We start from the raw sequence: 20,283 nt of genomic DNA on the forward strand, positions 1-20,283 counted from the left end.
TCCGCACGGCTTTGCCTGTAGTAGAAAAATTAAAAGGTCTTTTGGTTCGCCTGTATATTTACACAAATAATGTATGGTGAATTTTCTCGCCAATTGGCTTGTACTCATGTTACGGTTCGACGTTATGATAATTTCGTAATTTACTCGTCCATCTTATGATATTTTTGTTCTTAAAATATGAATAGAAAATGAACCACATCGAATTTTTGAAAAATCGCTTCAAGATGCACATTCCCATGCTACAAACTAACTTTGTGCCAAATTTCATGAAAATCGGCCGAACGGTCTAGGCGCTATGCGCGTCACAGACATCCAGACACCTTCCGGACAGAGAGACTTTCAGCATTATTATTAGTAAAGATAATACTTTAAAGTATTAATAAACAAATTTTTTCTGCTTAACAAATTACAAAGTTATGGGGGATTTCTTAAGCAAACAATGTCGTCATTACCCTTTTAAATTATTGCTTTTTGATGAAATATGTGAACCGTCACGAGCGGGACAAAGGGTGGACTTTTTCGTGGAATGGCCTTGCGGCATTTATGTAGCGCAGTTTCCCGCTTATTAGCAACCCTCATTCTAGATTTTATCCTCACTTAATGAGACAAGCCGCATCAGGTTTATAGACCCTTGCTGGTGCGTAAGTTATTTTTAACTACAAATGTGAGGGTCATCTCAGCTTTAATGAGTGGTCTACTGGTGCGGTTACAGATTTTATGGACCGTTAATTACTAATAAGTTTCAAACTATTTTCGAGATGCAGTAATCGAAATCTTTGTTATGTGCTTGCAGTTTAGACTATTTTTTATGGCATCAGCACACAGTCATGTTCCGTACATGAGTATTACAAACCAAAATCTCTTCTGGCTTTGACTGCCGAGTTCGTTTTTTCGCGTTTTGTCGTGACATTTGTACGTGCATGTACATTTGTAATATATGTACTGTACATGCGTATGTTTGCCTGTATGTGCGAATGTGTATCCTGTAACTTAGCCATAGGAGGTTACAACTTCATGTGTAGAACTTTTACACGCCCTCTAGTTTTTCAACTTTTGTTTGCCTTTGGATGTTCTAAATGAGCTCTTATCGTGCTTTAAAAGAAATATATTCTGTGTCGTTTTCCGCATTCAGATATAGTCTCAAAATCTTCATTTAAGCTACTCTTATGGTTAAGTGAAAAATTCGCCCCACTTGGCTCGTGGTGGCAAAGATACCTTCCGATAGCAATCGAAGGTACGCTTCCTAGATTGAAATAAGTCCTCCTCCACCATTTTGTTACAAACTAAAGAAGTGCGGAAGTTCTAGTATCCTCAGAATCAGTTTCCTTTCGTAAATAATCTGGGTTCCGTTTAAAGTGAAAATCTCCCATGAAATAAAAAATAAGTGCAGGAACCAAGCTCTTGTGTAAATTACGTCAGATTTCAACCAGTTTATTGTACTTCGGTGAATTATTTTTATAGCGAGAAAAACATGATCGGTATTGTCATTTATTATATTGAATGCCATTAATGCCAAACCGACGTAATTTCATTCAGTACAAAAATGAACATAATAATGTGGATATGTATACACTCACTGGCTAATGAATTAGAAACTTTTCAGATTGGGTTTGGAGGGAGTATCATGATTTGGAGCCCGTTTTGCTGGCATTGTAGGGGTGCCCTGGGGTTCCTCGAGGGTGAACAAATAGCCATACCTAGATAGACTGGCAGCTCAAGTGCACTCTGCAATGTTGCATTTTTATCCTGAAAGCGACAGATACTTCATGGGCGATAATGCAACTATATGTAGTGCCAAAAGTGTTAAAAATTGGTTCGCTGAGCATCAGTCTGACTTCGAACACCTTACCTGACCACCGCATAGCCCTGATCTTAACCCCATAGAAAATGTGTGAGATATGGTGGAAAGACGCATCTGACAGCTCTCTCCTTTTCCATCTAATTTACCAGATCCAAAAAGCTGCATAGCTAATGCTTGGTATTCTCTAGATATAAAGGCACTGCAGAAGCTTGTAGACTCGATTCCTAAGCGAATCAGAGCGATTATCTGTGCAAAAGGTGGTCCAATAAATGATTGATCTTGATCAAGACATTTCTCTCAAAAGTTTCTAATACGTCGGCCAGTGAGTGTATCTTTATGTAATTATTTTTGGAGAAATCTTTTTCATAAACTTAATTTGTGTTTCCTTATTAAAGATTTTTTTTGCACAATTTTTTTTTACATTTGTATTTTACGCGTTTCTTCCCAGGACACCAAATGGTCACTCAGGAGTCTCATTGATTTAATCAATACCATGAACAATGACGTCTACAAAGGTCACGCTTACTACAATGAAGAATTCGAAAGGTTGGTAGTTTTCTTTTATCCTATCTTCTTTCCTCTTTTTTTAAAAGCAATCTTTGTACAGTTTTGCAGAAAAGATGCTTCAATAACACTCTTCTCTTCTTTCTCTGTTTTTCTTTTTTTTTACTTCCCTTGATGTCTTTCGTACTTGCTACAGACTGTTGAAATGTGGAATCGTAATTACACGTCAAAACATTAACAAGTGAGCCACTATCTTTTCTTAAGTAGTGTTGCAGATACGTAGTTTACCCATGCACCTAGCTGTCTTAGACAGTACCTTATTCTAACCTGTTTCCGGGAATCAAGTTTGTTATGTTTCAGAAAGTTTCATTTCAAAAATTATTCAACTATACAGAATGAATAAGTAAGTGAATACAGAACCAACCCTGAATGGGGTGACGTAGGAAATCTCTATAGCCGAGTATTCGCTACATAAGGTTTTTCAAAACTTTTTATAATTACTTTTATAATGAATGTCTTTATTATAAGATAGTTACATTAGTGGTTAGGATAAAATTATGTAAATTACAGGTGTTATCCATTGCATTCAGTAATTAATATCTTTATAGTTTATAAAAGTAAGGTTTCAAATAAATTCTGGAAGGAAGTCTGTGGAGGACGTGCGTCCAGAAGACCCCATAGCACTCACAGCCTCGATATTTTGTACAAAATTACTTCGAGCCCTGGGGATGTGCACCTGGGGTTTTATTATTTATTTTGGCGAAAAAGAGGTAATTATTACAGAAAATGGCGTTTGTCTATTAAAAGAAAAAATCTGGTAAGCAGCAGAACTGGGACCAGTACCATGGATATATTTGCAATTTTCAAATCGCTCTAGTCGATTTTCTAGCGTTTGGTGATCGTTACAAAGGTTCGAAAATACATTAACGGCACTGGGCTTCAGTTGGTACCATTTAAAAGGTTCGCTACAGCCGTGGGGTAGTTTAATTCCCAGATTCTTAACAGTGACGGTCTACTTTAATTGAATAATATGAATGGAATGAATCACATTCTCGACCTGACCCGGTTTAAACAGTGTATAATAAATAGTCCCTGCATTAATTTATTATCATTTCTTGGCAGTCGTAATAGAGATACACGAATAATTATGACGTTATTTACGACGTTCAAATTAAAAGTTTTTCCTAGGTTTAACAAAATTAGCTCATTTTAAACTCTTAATTTCAGCTCTCATTGAGTTATTCGAATTTCTGTATAATTTAAATAGGATACATAGATAACTACGACACTTCTTTAACAGAAATAGTTGTATTCTGCATTAAATAAATATCAGTGATTGAATTATATTCATTTCAGCATAATTTGAACAGAGATAAATGATGAATTACGACATCATTTTAACCAAATTAGCTATATCCAATATTGAAAAATCAGTACTGATTAAATTATTCTCATTTCAGGTGCAATTAGAACAGAGATAAAAAGTAATTAAGACGGTATTTTAACCAAAATAAAAAAAACCCAATAAAAAATAATAGTCCTCATTAAATTATCCTCTTTTCAGTACGAATTGAGAAGAGCTATAAATAAATAACTATACCATGTAAAGTCAGAACAAACAACGTAAGTAGAAGCACAAATTTGTACTTCTACTTACGTTGTTTGTTCTGACTTTACTATTCAGCACAAAGGTATTTATTTATCCAACTATACCATGGTTTAAACTAAATAGTTGTATCTTAGATTTAAACAAAAAAAGCAGCACTCATTAAATTATTGTCCTTTTAGTACAGTCTGAAGAGAGATAAATGAACAACTATAATGTAATTTTAATCATTAAGGGTTAAAGGGTTCCAAATAAAAATAATTATTCGTAAGCATGAAATATGAAATCGAGTGGAGGCTTATTTTAAACAAATAAGTGAATAACTTTTAGTCTTGACTTCATATTTTCCATAACCCCCAACAAAAAATCTTGAATGTTTAAACACAAAAATAATTCACGGTAGATTGATTTTAATTGAACATAAGTGAATGAACCTTGAACCACATAAAAAGAAAGGTTAAAGGAAACCCTGAAGCGTTAAAGGGTTCCAAATACTTAGTAATTATTCATAAGCATGGAGTATGAAATTGAGCTGAAGTTCATTTTACACAAATGAGTGAATAACTTTTAGTCTTGACTTCATATTTTCCATAACCCCCAACAAAAAATCTTGAATGTTTAAACACAAAAATAATTCACGGTAGATTGATTTTAATTGAACATAAGTGAATGAACCTTGAACCACATAAAAAGAAAGGTTAAAGGAAACCCTGAAGCGTTAAAGGGTTCCAAATACTTAGTAATTATTCATAAGCATGGAGTATGAAATTGAGCTGAAGTTCATTTTACACAAATAAGTGAATAACTTTTAGTCTTGACTTCATATTTTCCATAACCCCCAACAAAAAATCTTGAATGTTTAAACACAAAAATAATTCACGGTAGATTGATTTTAATTGAACATAAGTGAATGAACCTTGAACCACATAAAAAGAAAGGTTAAAGGAAACCCTGAAGCGTTAAAGGGTTCCAAATACTTAGTAATTATTCATAAGCATGGAGTATGAAATTGAGCTGAAGTTCATTTTACACAAATGAGTGAATAACTTTTAGTCTTGACTTCATGTTTTTCGTAACACCCAACATAAACTATTAAACGATTACACATAAAAGTAATTCACGGTAGATTTAATTTAATTGGACATTAGTGAATGAACCTTGAAACCCAAAAAAATAAAGGTCAAAGGGTACCCTGAAGTGTTAAAAAGTTTCTAGTGAGAGTAAATATTCAAAAGCATGAAATATGAAATTTAGTTGACGTTCATTTTAAACAAATAAGTGAATAACTTTTAGGATTGACTTCATGTTTTCCGTAATTTCCAACACAAACTATTGAATGATTACACATAAAAGTAATTCACGCTAAATAATAAATGTTAATTTACATCGAAGTAATTCACTGATTTAACTTAATTGGGCAATGAACCTTGAACCACATTAACTACTCGTTTATCTTAGTTCTCGACATTAATATTTCAATATCAAGAGTGTAATTTAGTAACTATCTGCAACTTTACTTAAGAAATGATATTTTCTCATTTGTGAATGTCGTTTCTTAAGTAGTGCATACTAAATTGTACTCTTCGAGCTCGTATTTTCTATGTTAAATTTTCTGTGATGGTTACTTTTAGGATTTGTATTAACTGAAGAAACTAGATTGCTGAATCATAATATATCTTGCAAATCCTTTTAACAACTCGATGAATTTAGATACGGTTTTCTTGTCTGCAGATGATTCGCGCTCAAAAAAATTGCGCTATGACTGCTAGCATAGCGTCTATATCATCGTAATTGGCGAAAAAATATTTTGTTGATCTAAACATGAAAAGCTAGGACCTTTTTCTCTCTCTCTCTTTTTCTTTCTTTCTTTCTTTCTTCATTTATTTATTTATTTTTTCTAATCTTTACATTACATCTCTTCTTTTATTTTTTTTTCAATCTTTTAATTGATCTTTTGATTAATCCCTTTAACACTCATCATAAAAATATTTTTGAGCTCTTTTATGTAATTAACAATCGCTCGTTAAAAAAAAAAAAGTTTTTTTTTGGTGGGGGAGGGGGAAATTCAGTGGATGGTTAGAGGTCCTGATGACTTTTTCCAGGGTGCCAAAAATTTATGGATCCGGGCCTGGTGTCGGGACTTTTAGTTTCCCTTTCATACAAGGGAAAAATTGTAAATAACTACGCAAGTGGATTATTATTATTATCGTTCAAAAAAAATGGCAAATTTTTCGCCTGAAAAAAATTGATTTGTCGCCCCCATTTAGATGTCATATTATGCTTTTCCACACATTTTTCTCTAAACTGCGCTCAATTCAATGTCAATAGTGGCGAATTTCTGAATGAATTCTGAGCTAATGCTGCCACAAACAAATGTAAATATATCATTAAAGTGGCCGATAAGTCGGCAAGTATTTACAGGAGATTTGCTTGAACTCCAGTGCTTTTACTCATTTTCCTAATTTAGCAAACTCAACAAAAGTACCCAAGATGTCACACCACGGCAAGGGAAACTCAAAAAAGTTAAAAAAAAAAAAAACAGAATTGATGAAAATCAAGACTTTAAGTAATAGTGATTTTAAGTGCTTTAGTCTCAAATAAACGCTCAAAAAAGTGATGGTGGAATGTTTAATGGTTAGCTTTGTTGTCTAAATTAATAATGCGTACTTATAAAATAATTCTTCTACAAATTTAAAAATGTATCTTTGATTATCGTTTTTGTTTTTGCGATACCACGCACCAGTTATATACCGTGAATGCGAACTACTTGACCAGGATTTCGGAAATTTTCTAATTTTGTCTCACAGAATAATTTTGTCACTATTCATATTTCCAAGTTGTGGAAACATATTTTACACATCTAGACTTCTCTTCATTTGAATACTGATCACTTTGTTTCGAAGTATGATTACCATTTTTAATTGGTTTTTATTGGAGCGAATGTTACCCTCATGTTTGGGTTACTTTGGTCCAAAGTAGTTTTCCCTATTTAATATCGTTGTAGAACGAACTAGATCCAAAGAAAGAAGTGTGTTCATAAGAAAAACTATTTATTTGAAAGAAAAATACATTTTTTGAGAAGTTAGAGTCACACATAAAAAGTAAACTTCTTCGCGAAAGTACAAAAATAAACATATACAAGACCCTTTACTAACTAAACTAACTAAACTAAGACTAACTAAAGACTAACTTATGGAAGTGAGTGTTGGGCTTTAACTGAAGCAGAAGAAAATAGATTGATGGTTTTTGAAAGGACAATTTTGAGAAGAATTTTTGGTGCTGTCCAGGAAAACAACAGATGGCGCACTCTCTATAATTTTGATATATATAAAAAATTCTATAAACAGATAGATATTATCCACTTTATTAAAGCCAATCGCATCAGATGGCTGAGGCATCTTTTTAGACTAGGTAGTAGGGACCCAACCCATAAAGTCACCTTCACAATTCCAGATGGTGCGCGCAAGAGGTGCCGCCCACCAACCAGATGGCTCGATTGTGCCGAAAAAGACTTAAAAATTGTTGGCCTCAGTGGATGGAGGAAATCTGTTTCTGACAGGGCGGGATGGAGGAAACTGATTGAGACGGTTTTGGCCTGCCCTAGGCTGTAGTGCCGAAGAAGAAGAAGAGTCACACATAATTGTTTTAAGAAAAATTAAAGCTTTTTTTTTTTGAAAATGTGTGTGTATCTAGTTATTGTTTCAGAAAATACCGACGAAGCACAGTCTCCTTTTCATCAATTTTGGAGATTTATTGATTTCACTAAGATAATACCATTCGTAAAACAAAGGATCTTACATGTTAGGTCACTTCGAAAACTTTTTAGTCTGTTTCATGCTCTCAACATTAGTTCCTTCTTGCCCGCATAAACAGCTATCCCTGGAAACTTGAACTCATTCCATTCTACTATAACAAAATTTCAGAATCTTTCCAACAAATTTAACAAAATTTGTAAGTGGATGTAACTAGGTCATCGTTTTCTCAACCTCCTGCAACTTTTAGTTCATGTTCCATGACAAAAGCCATGCAACTGAGCCTTGAGGAGTTGAGTCTGTAATCGCTCTCTTAGCCCGTTGATAACAATTCCTGGTTTCTCCTCGTGTTTTTCCATCTAAGCGATATACTTTTAGCTTTTCTTTTCCAAATCTCTCTGATGTTTTTTTTTTCTTTTTTTTTTCAAGTTTTTATTGCTGGGCCAAAGTTGGTCGTAATTTTAATTTGAGGAGATATGTTGTAATTGTGAAATTTTAAATGAAACCTTAACAGAAATGAGGAGTACAACTATGCTACTACATAAAGTATTGAATAGTGTTTATAAATAGGTACTTAACAAACTCTTAGCTGATATAAAACTGCTTCTACATGTAAAAGTCTAAGAGGTTATAAAAACACATGTTAGCACAAAACCAGTAATGTTGCTCCTTGTTTAGAGCTAGCAACTGCTTGGTATACATTATTGAGTCCTTGAGGCTGCTTTCTAATGGATTCTGTCCAAATATGTTTAAAAATTGCTTCCTGCAGGTTGGCAGGGAACGTTGTATCTTTTTCTCAATTTAAGCCAAAGGAGGAACCTAGGGCCAAAGTAGCCCGCGTTTACGGTAAACTAACTTTGTGCGATTTGTTGTAAGAAGATTTAGATTTTAAACCAATAATTAGTACGTTTTTCAAAAATTTTGAGTTTTATCACTTTTTTTTGCCTAAAAAAAAAAAAATGTTTAGGACAACAGACTTAGAAAAACGTGTAATTTGATTTGAAGATGGATTTATAGGGAATCTCATTTTTTTTTTTTTTTTTTGAGTAGCAATATGCGTATTATTTTTCTCTATAATATCCATCTTCAATTTAAACTGTCCTTATATTATCATGTTCATTTCATAGAAGACACTAACTTTCAATCATCGAATTAAAAATTATGAAATTGCATAAAGTTATAAATGAGGTTATAAATTAACTTGCTACCCATTTTTCATCACGATTTAACACTTCTGCTTTTTAGCAAGTTTTTGTGTCTAATTAAACCTCGCTATTCTATTTCAATACATATCTTAAAAAATAATCAGCACAGAGACCTATTTGATTAAAAATCAATGTAGTACTTTACTAGAATCATTTTACATAGTAAGGTAATGTAAGTCCATGGTTTAAAATAAAAACTGTGTTGGAATAGGGGAGTTGCAACCTATTAAATGTTCATATTTTGGCTATTGGATATTGTTAATTGACCCTCAAAACTAAAAAATTCACCATCGCCGAATTTTAAAACACCGTGGTTGAATTTTAATGAATTTTTAAAAATCCACGCGCAAAAGTGCGCTCTTCTGAAACGTCACGAGCCTACGTCACAGGGCGCGAATGGGCAGCCTTCCGCCGAAGATCCCTTGTTTTCGCTAGGGACATTTTGAGCGCGCTGATATTTTTATTTTTTAGAAATTCAATAATCCTTTTGAACACACTATGGAGACCGGATTCGTTAAAGCACAATCTAACTAATCTTCCTCACGTAACATCAATGATGATATTCGAATATTCCCGAGAGGATGAGAGGTTTAATGTTCCAGAAACGCGAGGAGTTAAATGCGAGGAGATAAGCCTTTTACTTTTCATCTTCGAAGTCGAATGCGTGACCTTCGGCTTCTCCCCTATCGGAAGAGCGCATGACGTCACTTCCTATGCCATTTGACGTCACAAGCGCTTGAACTTTAAAAATTAATTTAAAAAAACTACTTATCGTATCGCAAAATTTTTTTCACCTATGGTTCATACATGTTACTCTATCATATAAAAATAAAATCGAAAAATCGAAAACTTCCCTATTGCAAACTACAAACTCAGTTTGACGACGCATTTTGCTGTATAAACCTTTAGCAAACAAATCATTTTGTAACAAGTCTAAGGTTAGGCAACTTTTAGAAAATAAATACTTGCAACCATTCATACATGCTGTAGGATTGATCTTATAATACTTTTCAGGTCAATATTTCTTAATTGACATATTTTCGATGATTTATTATGCAGTTTTTGTCTGTTGTTTAGTATCTGTTGTTACTATTTCTCTTTTTTTTATAGTGTGTCGGGCGTGTCGTATTCAGTCGTGATCTACAAGCAACTGGAAAAAATGGTAAGGTATACCAATCGAAGTAATACATTTTTTTTTTTTAATTTTTCAGTGTTGATAATGAACTTGCTTTACATTCATTAAATAACTGCTAACGTCACGCATAATAGTGATAATATTCTAAAATTTTATTAAATCTTGATATTATATGCATTTTCCCCAGATTTCCCTCTCTACATTTTGTTTTGAAAGCGCACCTCATTTTAACTTTGATACAAAATAATATTTAGAGGCAACTTTGACCAGTAAGCCTGTCTTAAATATATTTGGTGTTTAAAAAAATGATGTAATCTGAAACATGCAAAAAAAGTTTACAAAGCGAAAAAAAGAAAAAACTATTAAACTACTCCCTAAATTCTTTCTTCCTGAATTTCTATCGGATGCTCGTAAAGAAATGAATATAAACATATTGCTTTTACTTCCAGAAAAAATATTATTCAGAAAACATTCCTTTAACCTTAATTAAAGTACAAGCTCATAAATTTATACGAGAAAATTTTGTCTTGTGTTATATTTTACCTTAGTTAAGGTAATTGGATTTTATTGGAAATCCATACCTTGTTAGAATGAATTCAAATCTGATATGAAGTTTTTAGGCATATCAATGATCTTCTTTTACAGCAATTTTAATGGATAGTATTCTTTATTTCGCAAATCGTTAAAATTTATTGAAAGATTTTACGTATATGATCCATGTTTTTTCACTCAGATTCACTTAAATGCTAATTTGCTATCTCTAATAAAACGTTTTTCATGATAGTTATAATTTTGTTTTCCCTTAAATTTATTGTATTCATCTGGACAGGTTCCTGTGCCAGCAAACAGAAAAAAGAAAAATTTGATCGCTCGTAGTTAAAGAGTGGTTTAAAAGTTTCAATCAACTCCCAAAATTAAACTTTGCTTTCATTTCTGTTTAAAATTAGGACAATTTTGCTGCATCCCTTTTCCTATTTTTTCCTCTCCCAATTTCTCACTCTTCCACGCACCATTCCAACAACAAAAATTATCATTTAATTAAAAATTCCTTTTTTACAATTCCCATGGATACACTGTCATGAGGATGGTAATGATGACAGTTATGCCATTCGTGATGCAAAATGGTTAGTTGAAATTTTTTTAGAAAAGGGTAAGTATCATTGTGAAGACATAGAATAAGAGGAAGTGAAGACTTTCATTCGTGAAGCAAAGACCACAAGTCACGTGGTGGATTTTAAAGCAAAGCATTTGAAGAAATCAGGTTTCTTTCGCTAATTTCACGCAAAACTTATCAGGTGACTTGGGGTCTTTGCCTTAGGTTTTACTAGTGTATAAAATGCAAGAAAATGCTTTGATAACGTTGGTGACTTGAACAAAATGTCCGTAACTTACTATTTTGCTCAAACACAGATGAATTTTTGATTAAGAAATATTTCTGAATTGCGCTTTTCTTTACAAGCTGTCGGACGAACTTACCAGGAAACTTCAAGCTGATGTATGCTACTCGGTCAGTCTTTCTCCCTTTTTTTAGCCCAGATATAACGTAAGATCTCAAGACTAAAAACTGCACCAATTTTGATTTTAGTTTAAACTCTATTCAGCAAGATTTCAAATTTAGTCCCACTTGTTTTTAATCTGAACTGCCTTCTTTTTCGTTTAACTTTGATTCGTCTAAATATTTGCTGCCATTTATTTTTTTTTTTTCTTTTCTTTTTTTTTTGAGAAGTTTGGTTGCTGCTGACTTTATCTTAGTTGCACTACTGGTTCTCTAGATCGTATTTTAAGTAACTACACGTCCGCCAGCTTGGTTATAAATCATGCCACTTTCTTCCTATGTCTGCTATGGTGAAGTAGCGTGATTTGCTTCTTGATTGCGGATTAACAGGAAGTTAACAAGAAACCACGATCAAGAAGCAAATCAAGTTCTATGATTCAGGACTTAAAGTTACACGACACAGTTGTTCATTTTTGTTTTTATGAAAAGTTAGGTTGCTGCTGACTTTATGTTAGTTGCACTAAAGCCCTAGATCGTAACTTAAATGGCCACATATTCGCCATCTTGGAGTTAACAGCCACTTTCCTCCTATGTCTGCTAAAAGGAAGTAGCGTTTTTTGCTGCTTGATTGTAGATTGACATGGAGCTTATAAGAAACCACAATCAAGAGGCAAAACACGCTACTTCACCATGTCAGACATAGGAAGAAAGCATCTTAATTATGGATTGACATAGAGTTAATAAGAAACCACAATCAAGAAGAATATCACGCTACTTCACCATGGTAGATATTGGAAGAAAGCAACATTTAGCCCCAAGATGGCAGACGAGTCGTTACCTCGTTCTACGATTCAGGACTTTAATTTGCAGGACTGCAGTTATTCATTTTTGATTTGCATGGCTTAAAATTTTGGTGATATGTTTAACAATATAAAGTTAGAAACAACAATGTTGGTAAAACAGCTACATCCCCTTGTCAGATGTTTTTCAGCTTTAAACTCACGTCTTTTTGCATTGAAAAATGGCATCTTAGTAACCTCAAAATACGGGTCTATGATTTTGAACAAAATTTAGCTTTTTTTATAACGTTGTTTTTTATGTTTATACTTTTAAGCACAAAATTGTTTGTTTACTTCTTATCCTTATATGTTATTTCTGTAGCCTCCTTTTAGTTCCTAAGCGAGATCTTCCTCAATGCTTGATCGATCTCTTTGATTTACACCTCATTTTAAAGCTTATCGTGAAGGCTAATGACGAAAAATAGACCCACGGTCTAAAAACTGTTTCTTTTTTTCTGTCAAAAAAAACAATGTTTTAAAGCACCGGACTGAGGTTTTCGGTTAAATTTATAAGTTTAACTTGCACTGTGTGACCGACAGAGCGTTCGACTGGTAACCAGAAGAATGAGTAAGAGAATATGAAGCAATAAAATAAGTGAGATGGGAACGCTAATTGCTGTTACGAAAAATTGATGCAACCCGTGGCTAAATTATTTCTTTTAATCGTAAGTTTTTTTTTTTTTTTTTCAAAGCTTTGGCCCCGGTCAGAAAACTAAAGCATGATGTAAGCGAAAATATAAATATCAGGTTTAAGATTTCAGACTACAATGGAGTAATATTTTGTTTAGAAAAAAAATCGTAAACTGAAATGTAGATTCTTCTAATGACAGTTTTTGATCCTTTGTTTGAAATAAAAAATTACTATCCCAATTTGAAATTACGCTTTTCACTTAGTTAACATATGAATATTATAAGAATATGAAGTAAAACATAAAAATTACTAACAACTTGATGGGTAAAACATTATTTTTTTTCTTTCGACAAAAAAATAAGTAGCCAGTCACATTTTTACTACAACTGCTTTTACTTAGACCATTTTTGCATATGGAAGTATGCATCTATAACTAACTGTATTGAAAATAAAGGTCTTGCAGGTTAAACGGGACCACGCTGTTTAATTATAGCAAAAAAATAATAACTCAGCGCAGAATTACGACCATTAAATTAATTTTGGGGGAAAATTTTGATGTCAAAAATAACTTTTGGAGTTCAAATAGTGGTCGTCAAACTAAAATTTTTGGTTGCGAAAAATACGACTAATGACCGCTTGCTTCGAAACCTGATATCATATTCATCGATTTAAATGGGACCACGCGACAGGGGGGGGGGTTAATAACCTATGTTAAATTACTGTCTTAAGTGAATTTTACCAAAAAAAAAGCAACACAGCACAAGTATATGAAAATGGATTAAAGTTGTTCTCATATGCTTCATTTAAAAGCTTCCGACAAAATGGCATAGTGGTTAACGTAGGCCTCTTGTGCATAAGCACGCAGTTTCAAACTCAGCTTCAGTCTGTGTATTTTCTGGAAGCATTAATTTGAATGATGATCCCGTAAGAATCTATTTGGCTTGGCTACTCTTAGCTAAATTAAATTCCTGGTTAAATGTCACATCGGTATAGCCCTGGAGAGGAGCCTTTATCTGGTGGAAAACTGGGCTTCAAAGTTGTAACTTCGTTATCGATAGTGCTGCCGCTTGATAAGAAATAGATGCAACCTCTGGAGATTAAATTAGGTCTACAAATAGCAAATTGCCAATTTTCAGTGCTAAAACTATGATACACCTCCTTGCAGCAATCTAAGAAATTAGTCAAAGAAAAAAAATATTTCAATTTTGCAAGGAGAAGGCAGATCTCATTTGACAGGGAAAAGCAACGTCCCATTAATACTAAATGTTTATCGCTTTCTAGCTTTTAACACTACTTTTAACATAGAGCAAAAAAGAACTCAAAACTGTCAGAGACTAGTGCCATCTATTGGAGATATTCGAAAATAATAGCAAAGAAATTAACAATCGGTTAATTTTTAAATTTAAATTTAGAAATTTCCTCATTAACAATTAAATTTTAATTTTTTTGGATCCATCGCCATATCAACGCTTTCGCTCAATGGCCGCTGTTTTCCAAATTATTATCATATATGGGCAATTCACTTTTTGAGGCAAATGCAATAGGCATTTAGTATTAAGAAGGGGACATTGGAATAAGTTGGTGGCAGTGTTGGGCATTAATCAATTATTTTTTCAATTGACTTGCTAATTGATTAAAAAAGTAATTGCAATTAAATTAATTGCAATTAAACTATTAATTGTTCTTTTCAATTAATTTAATTAGATTAATGTACGTTAATCGCTTTTCACAATTAAAATAATTGCAATTAATTTTTTTAATTGTTTTATGAAACAATCAAAACTAACAATTAATGTATCAATAGGTACAGCACAGCGCACAGAGTTCAAAGTATTATTCGAATTCCTATTTTCGTTCAGTGTTGATTGCTCGCTCGCCGCGTGAACTATTCTCGTCTTGGCAAGTTTTTTCCACACGTAAATGTTTGTGTTTTAATTAAGTGTTTTAAAATTGTGCAAATCATTGTATTATAATAAGATAAATAAATACCTTTGTGCTGAATAGTAAAGTCAGAACAAACAACGTAAGTAGAAGCACTTGTTTGTTCTGACTTTACATTGTATTATAGTTTAACCTGTAACAGGGGAAATCAGAAAGAACATAACAGGGGAAATCTAAGAGACCGCTCTTTTTATTTATTTATTTTTTAAATCGTGTAATTAAGATGCCTTTCTGTAATTTTCCTCGGATGTTTTTCGGACTTTTACTAGTACGGACACAATTTTTTATTGAAATATACCTTTTTTGAGGATATTTTGCTGGAGCCATAAGATTTTTTGAGAAAAATCATATGCTGCAGTTAATAATTTATTGCTCGTAATAAAGTTACTGATCATGAAATACACCGCCAGCTCAATCATTTCCAGCCGAGGACTGCAGTTTCATGCTTATTAGCACTTATTAGCCCGGCATAGGAAAGTGACTGAGCTATAGATGGAAAACCTCTTAAGGAAGCCAAGAGCCAAACAAACTGGTAGCTAATGTAGAATTAGCGCAGACCAGACGAGTGACCGAAGCAATGGTTCGTTTCAAGTCGAGTATGTCATATATTTCTGCTTTAGCCTAGGCTATTGGGCGGTAAGTTACTGAAAGTTACTGATATTTTATTGGTATTTTATTTGTTGCTAACATGTGTATTTAAATAATTAGGTAGTAATATGGTACCCGTTTAGCGTCCACGTTCCAGGTAGACCTGTCGTCTGTAGAATATATTGTACAAAACCAGTATTTTTTTTTCTGAGTTAGTTTTAATTAAAATTCCCAGAACAATCGACAATTGTTAATTGTAGTAAACTACAATTAACAATTAATTAATTGTTAATTGTAATTTTCCACAATTACAATTGATCAATTGTTAGTTGTTGTGGTTACGTTTTCCAATTAATCAATTGTTAATCTTTAATTGTCAATGCAATTAAAATTTGCCCAACTCTGGTTGGTGGGTGTTTATTTTTTTTTCCCTTTTTCAGCAGCCATTGGGTTGATACTGCAGCTCCTCCAACAGTTTATTTGAATTCCAAGTACAAATTCCGATCCGCAATATAATCAAACAATTAAAAATACTTTATTTATTTAATAGTGCCTGTTGATTAATTGCATTTTGTTTCAAAATACTAGCAGTGTTTTTAAAATCTTTGCAACAAAAGGATTCCCAAATTAATTTCTAAATGTAATGTTACCAATATTACAAAACAGGTTGGTGATGTGTTAGGCTGCCGGATTCAAGAAGCTTGTAGTACTGTTGGGATGGATATGGATGACAGTCCTGAATCAGAATATATGGTTACTGCCACTGCAATGTTTGAACTGTACATGGCTCTTCAAGAATTCATCAAGTTCAAGGAAAATATTCCGTTAGAGTAAGTAATATGATTTGATTAAGCTAAGTGTTTTATTAAGATGTTTTTTTTCTCTTTAAACATCAATGGCGTGCTCAAAATTATTATACGTACATTGTTTTTTGTTTTCTTCTTTAATAGGGAAAAGAAAAATTTGACCATGGTTAACTATCATTTGTGGTTTAAGGATGCAGTAAACCATTGGTTTGTTGTAGCGAAATCAAAATCTCAGATAAGATTGCGGAAAGCAGTGGAATTAGACAAGGTAAAAGAGATTATATTTAACGCATATCTTCTCATCCATTACAAAACGAGTTTTAACTTCACTAGCATTGTTTATGGCAACATACAATGTTTGCATAAAGTTTTAATTTAATTACATGGTGTTTTTAGTACTAAAAGTTAACGCTCCTGTATTATACATAGGTAAAGAACATAATCTTTTAAACATGTTTTCTCCTTAGCTGCAAAAAAGAGGATGTTGTAAAACAAAATGAAAAGTTCGAAAAGTAATGATTAATATTTTTGAAGAACAATACTTTTGTAAAACAAATTTGAAACTTTAATATCAAGAACTGAAATTATTCAACCTAAATTATGAAAATAATGAAACACATCTTATCAGCTGAAAATGCATATTTATTATGTTAATTTTATTCTCTTAATTAAATTGTAAACATGTTTACTAACTAACAAGTATACTCGCTGGCCAAAATTGATTTGAAAAAAATATCTTGCCTTAGTCGCATTCTGCAACTGTTTGGAGGGAGTATCATGATATGGAGCATGTTCTGCTGGCATGGAAGTGATGCCCTGGTGTTTCTCGAGGGTAAACAAACAGCCGTGCGATACCTAGATATACTGAGAGATCAGGTGCATTCTGCAATGTTGCATTTTTATCCTGATGGCGACGGATACTTCATAGACGATAATGCAACTATATACATGATGTCAGACGTGTTGAAAATTGTTTCGTTGAGCTGAGTCTGACTTCCAACACTTTCCCTGACCACCGCATGTCCCGGATCTTAAGCCCATAGAAAATGTGTGGGATATGGTCGAAAGATGCAACTGACAGCACTCTCCTCTTCCATCTAATTTAAAAGATATAAAAAGCGGCATGGCCAATGCATGGTATGCTCTGTATGTAAACTCTCTCCAGAAGCTTGTAGACTCGATGCCTATACTGCCGTGCTAAGCGCAAAGGTGGTATCTGCAGCTGAGTTCAAAATGAGAATTTACCCTTTAACGTTGTGTGCCTCCATGCATTTGATTCAGATGAAACTTTTTCAGATTTAAAAAAAAAAAATATTTCCCATCGACAAACGTCCATAAAACATTGTATTTGGGTATAATATGTGGTAAAGAACCACCTGGTGACAATAACTCAATTTTGACAAAAAGTGCAGATACGACTTTTGTGCTTAGCACGCCAGTATACGAATCAGAGCAGCTATCCGTGCAAAAGGGGGTTCAATAAAATATTGATCTTGGGTTTCTAATTCATCGGGCAGTGAGTGTAGTATGCATACATAATCTTCAACGTCAACACCTCAGTCATTATGCCGAGATAGCACCTATTGATGGCAAATTTGTCTATATATTCTCATAAATTAAAGCCTTAAAACAATCAATGAGATTTTTAACCTTTTTTTTAATCAGCATGAGACTTAGCTGCTATATTTTTTAAATTAGAAGAATGTATTCTGTCGTTTCAAGTCGTGGGGCTGCACCGCTTTTATTCTGAAGGTTATAATGTTATTATTAATTATAACTAAAATTATAACTAGATGGTTCAGTAAATTGCTTTAGCTTCCTTAGTTAATAATTTTATCAGAAAATTCGATCAAACTTGCTTATTAGTGTACGAGAAAGATATATGAACCATTGAGAAGAGATTAAATAGGGAGTGAGGACTTTCTTTCTTGAACCTAAGACCCCAAATCACGCGATAGATTTTAAAGCAAAGCATTGGAACAAATAAGGTTTCTTTCGCTTGTTTAATGCAAAATGTGTCAATCATTCGTCGTTGTTGAGTCATGTGACATGGAATCTTATCCTCAGCTTTTGCTAAGCCAATGATTGGACTTGCTTCCTCCATTTACTAATTCCTGCTCTAAGATATGAACGTCTGAAACATCTTTAGTAATCTTTCGATGGTTATTTCCCTTGTAGATGCAATATTTTCCTATAAAAAAAAAGAAATGATACGTAAGTTTTTTCGAAAATTTAATTTAAAGACCTCTTTAACTTTACTGGAAAGTAAAAACGCATTTAAATTTTCTTTGACAGTTATCCGAAAGGTACTTTTAAACAAAACTTTTGACTTCTGTCACAGAGTTTAAAAATTGTACTGTTGCATCAGAAAAAAAAAATTTAAATTTGTGCGGTGGTTTTGTGTGAAATAGGTTTTCAGCACGTACTTATTTCCCTGAAAGATAAATACATCTGCCGATTAAATGCGGAACCTGATGCAAAATTGAAAACGTCAGATATTAAGCTATAATTTGGAATTCTTTACTCTAAAAATGTCCCTATAAAAAGTTCTCTTAACCTGACGTGTGCTACATTAAGAGAAACAGCTGAGTTTTTTTTTAATTTTAATTAACGCTGTATTTATATTTGTATGTAGTTTGAATGTATTAATGTTTGCACTTGGATGCTTTGCACAAGGTTTCGCTTATTGTAATAAGCTTATGCAACAGGGAAAAGTTTTTCTTCAAAATGATGTTTTTTCTCAATAATCTAAGATCCCACTTAAGTTGACCTACACTCATTGAGTTTTCTTAACAGTTATGCACAAAAAATATAGAAAAAAAAAAAATTCAAACACGATGGTATACGCTAAAACGCTACGAGCTATCTACGCTAAAGTGTACAAATTATATGGGCGACTACATTTGAAATTTCAATAATTCAGTAATTTTACAGATTTTCTGTCGGTATCTTCAAATTCAAAAAATTTTTCAGAAATCTGCAAGTAAGAAGTAGATTTCAATGTCTCGCAAATGACGCTTATTCGGCTCAAAGCTCGACTGTTTCGCTGAGAAAAGATTGTAATCCGTTTACGAAATTGGAAGAAATTTGCAGATTTTTGCAAAATTTCTTCTTTAATATGAGGATAACTGCAGAAAATTTGCAAAATTACTCAAATATTCAAACTTCAAATCGAAAAAAAACATATAATTTGCACACTTTTGCTTTTACCGCCCTTTACCATCGTGTCTGTAATATTTTAGCAACATTTTTATACATAACTTCTGCGGAAACTCGATGAGGGTAGGTCAATCTAAGTCGGATCTTTCACTATTACTTTTTACAAAGGAAAAAGTTTGGAAACCACGGTGCATTCTCCTCACAGAATAAATATGAACTACTGCGATTTTTCCCCCATCAAATAAATTTTATTGGTGCAACCTTTAATGCAGACACATATATATGTAAAACTTAAAATAATAACGCAGTTTTTGTATGCATCTCAAGCTTTTCTCAAATTATGCTGTTACTTTTCAAGTGTGTATCCACTAAAAATGCAGTAGTGAAATGTATTGATTGTTTTCGATTGTTGTATCTTTAATGTCTCACTGTATTTTTGTTTCTGTTATCATTGCTTATGAATGGTATACGAATTCTACAGAAGGTGAGCCCTATAAACTATAATTAGATAGTGCAGCTTAGCTGGCTTAGATAGCAAGAGAATCAATTAGATGCCTTAGTACTGATTTGACTATTTTCATCTCTTAAAATGCTATTATTTTCAAATATTCTGCAATAAATATATGCTCTCTACTAGATGCTGCATTTGCTAGAAGCATAATTTGGTGTTTTGCATTTTAGTTTCTGCGCTATGTTATGTTTGGGTATGATCGCATTTCTTCCCACTACGCTTGTATCGGGCAAAGCAATAGAAAATAGGGTTATTTGTGATTTAATGAAATTTGTTTACATAATGTGACCCTCAATTAAATTTGATCGCT

General features: G+C 33.0%; 1 protein-coding gene across 1 annotated transcript in view; it reads left to right on the forward strand.

Annotated features, from left to right (window-relative positions):
- The window catches only part of LOC129228007 (BAI1-associated protein 3-like), a 406,019-nt gene that overhangs the window by 231,743 nt on the left and 153,993 nt on the right, over nucleotides 1-20,283 (forward strand). The window contains exons 16-19 of the mRNA XM_054862634.1: nucleotides 2,250-2,347; nucleotides 9,979-10,030; nucleotides 16,164-16,327; nucleotides 16,448-16,571. Of these exons, the coding sequence (XP_054718609.1) occupies nucleotides 2,250-2,347; nucleotides 9,979-10,030; nucleotides 16,164-16,327; nucleotides 16,448-16,571 (438 nt within the window). The remainder of the gene's footprint in view (nucleotides 1-2,249; nucleotides 2,348-9,978; nucleotides 10,031-16,163; nucleotides 16,328-16,447; nucleotides 16,572-20,283) is intronic.

This window comes from Uloborus diversus, chromosome 8 (genome assembly GCF_026930045.1).
Source record: "Uloborus diversus isolate 005 chromosome 8, Udiv.v.3.1, whole genome shotgun sequence".
Classification (NCBI taxonomy): domain Eukaryota; kingdom Metazoa; phylum Arthropoda; class Arachnida; order Araneae; family Uloboridae; genus Uloborus; species Uloborus diversus.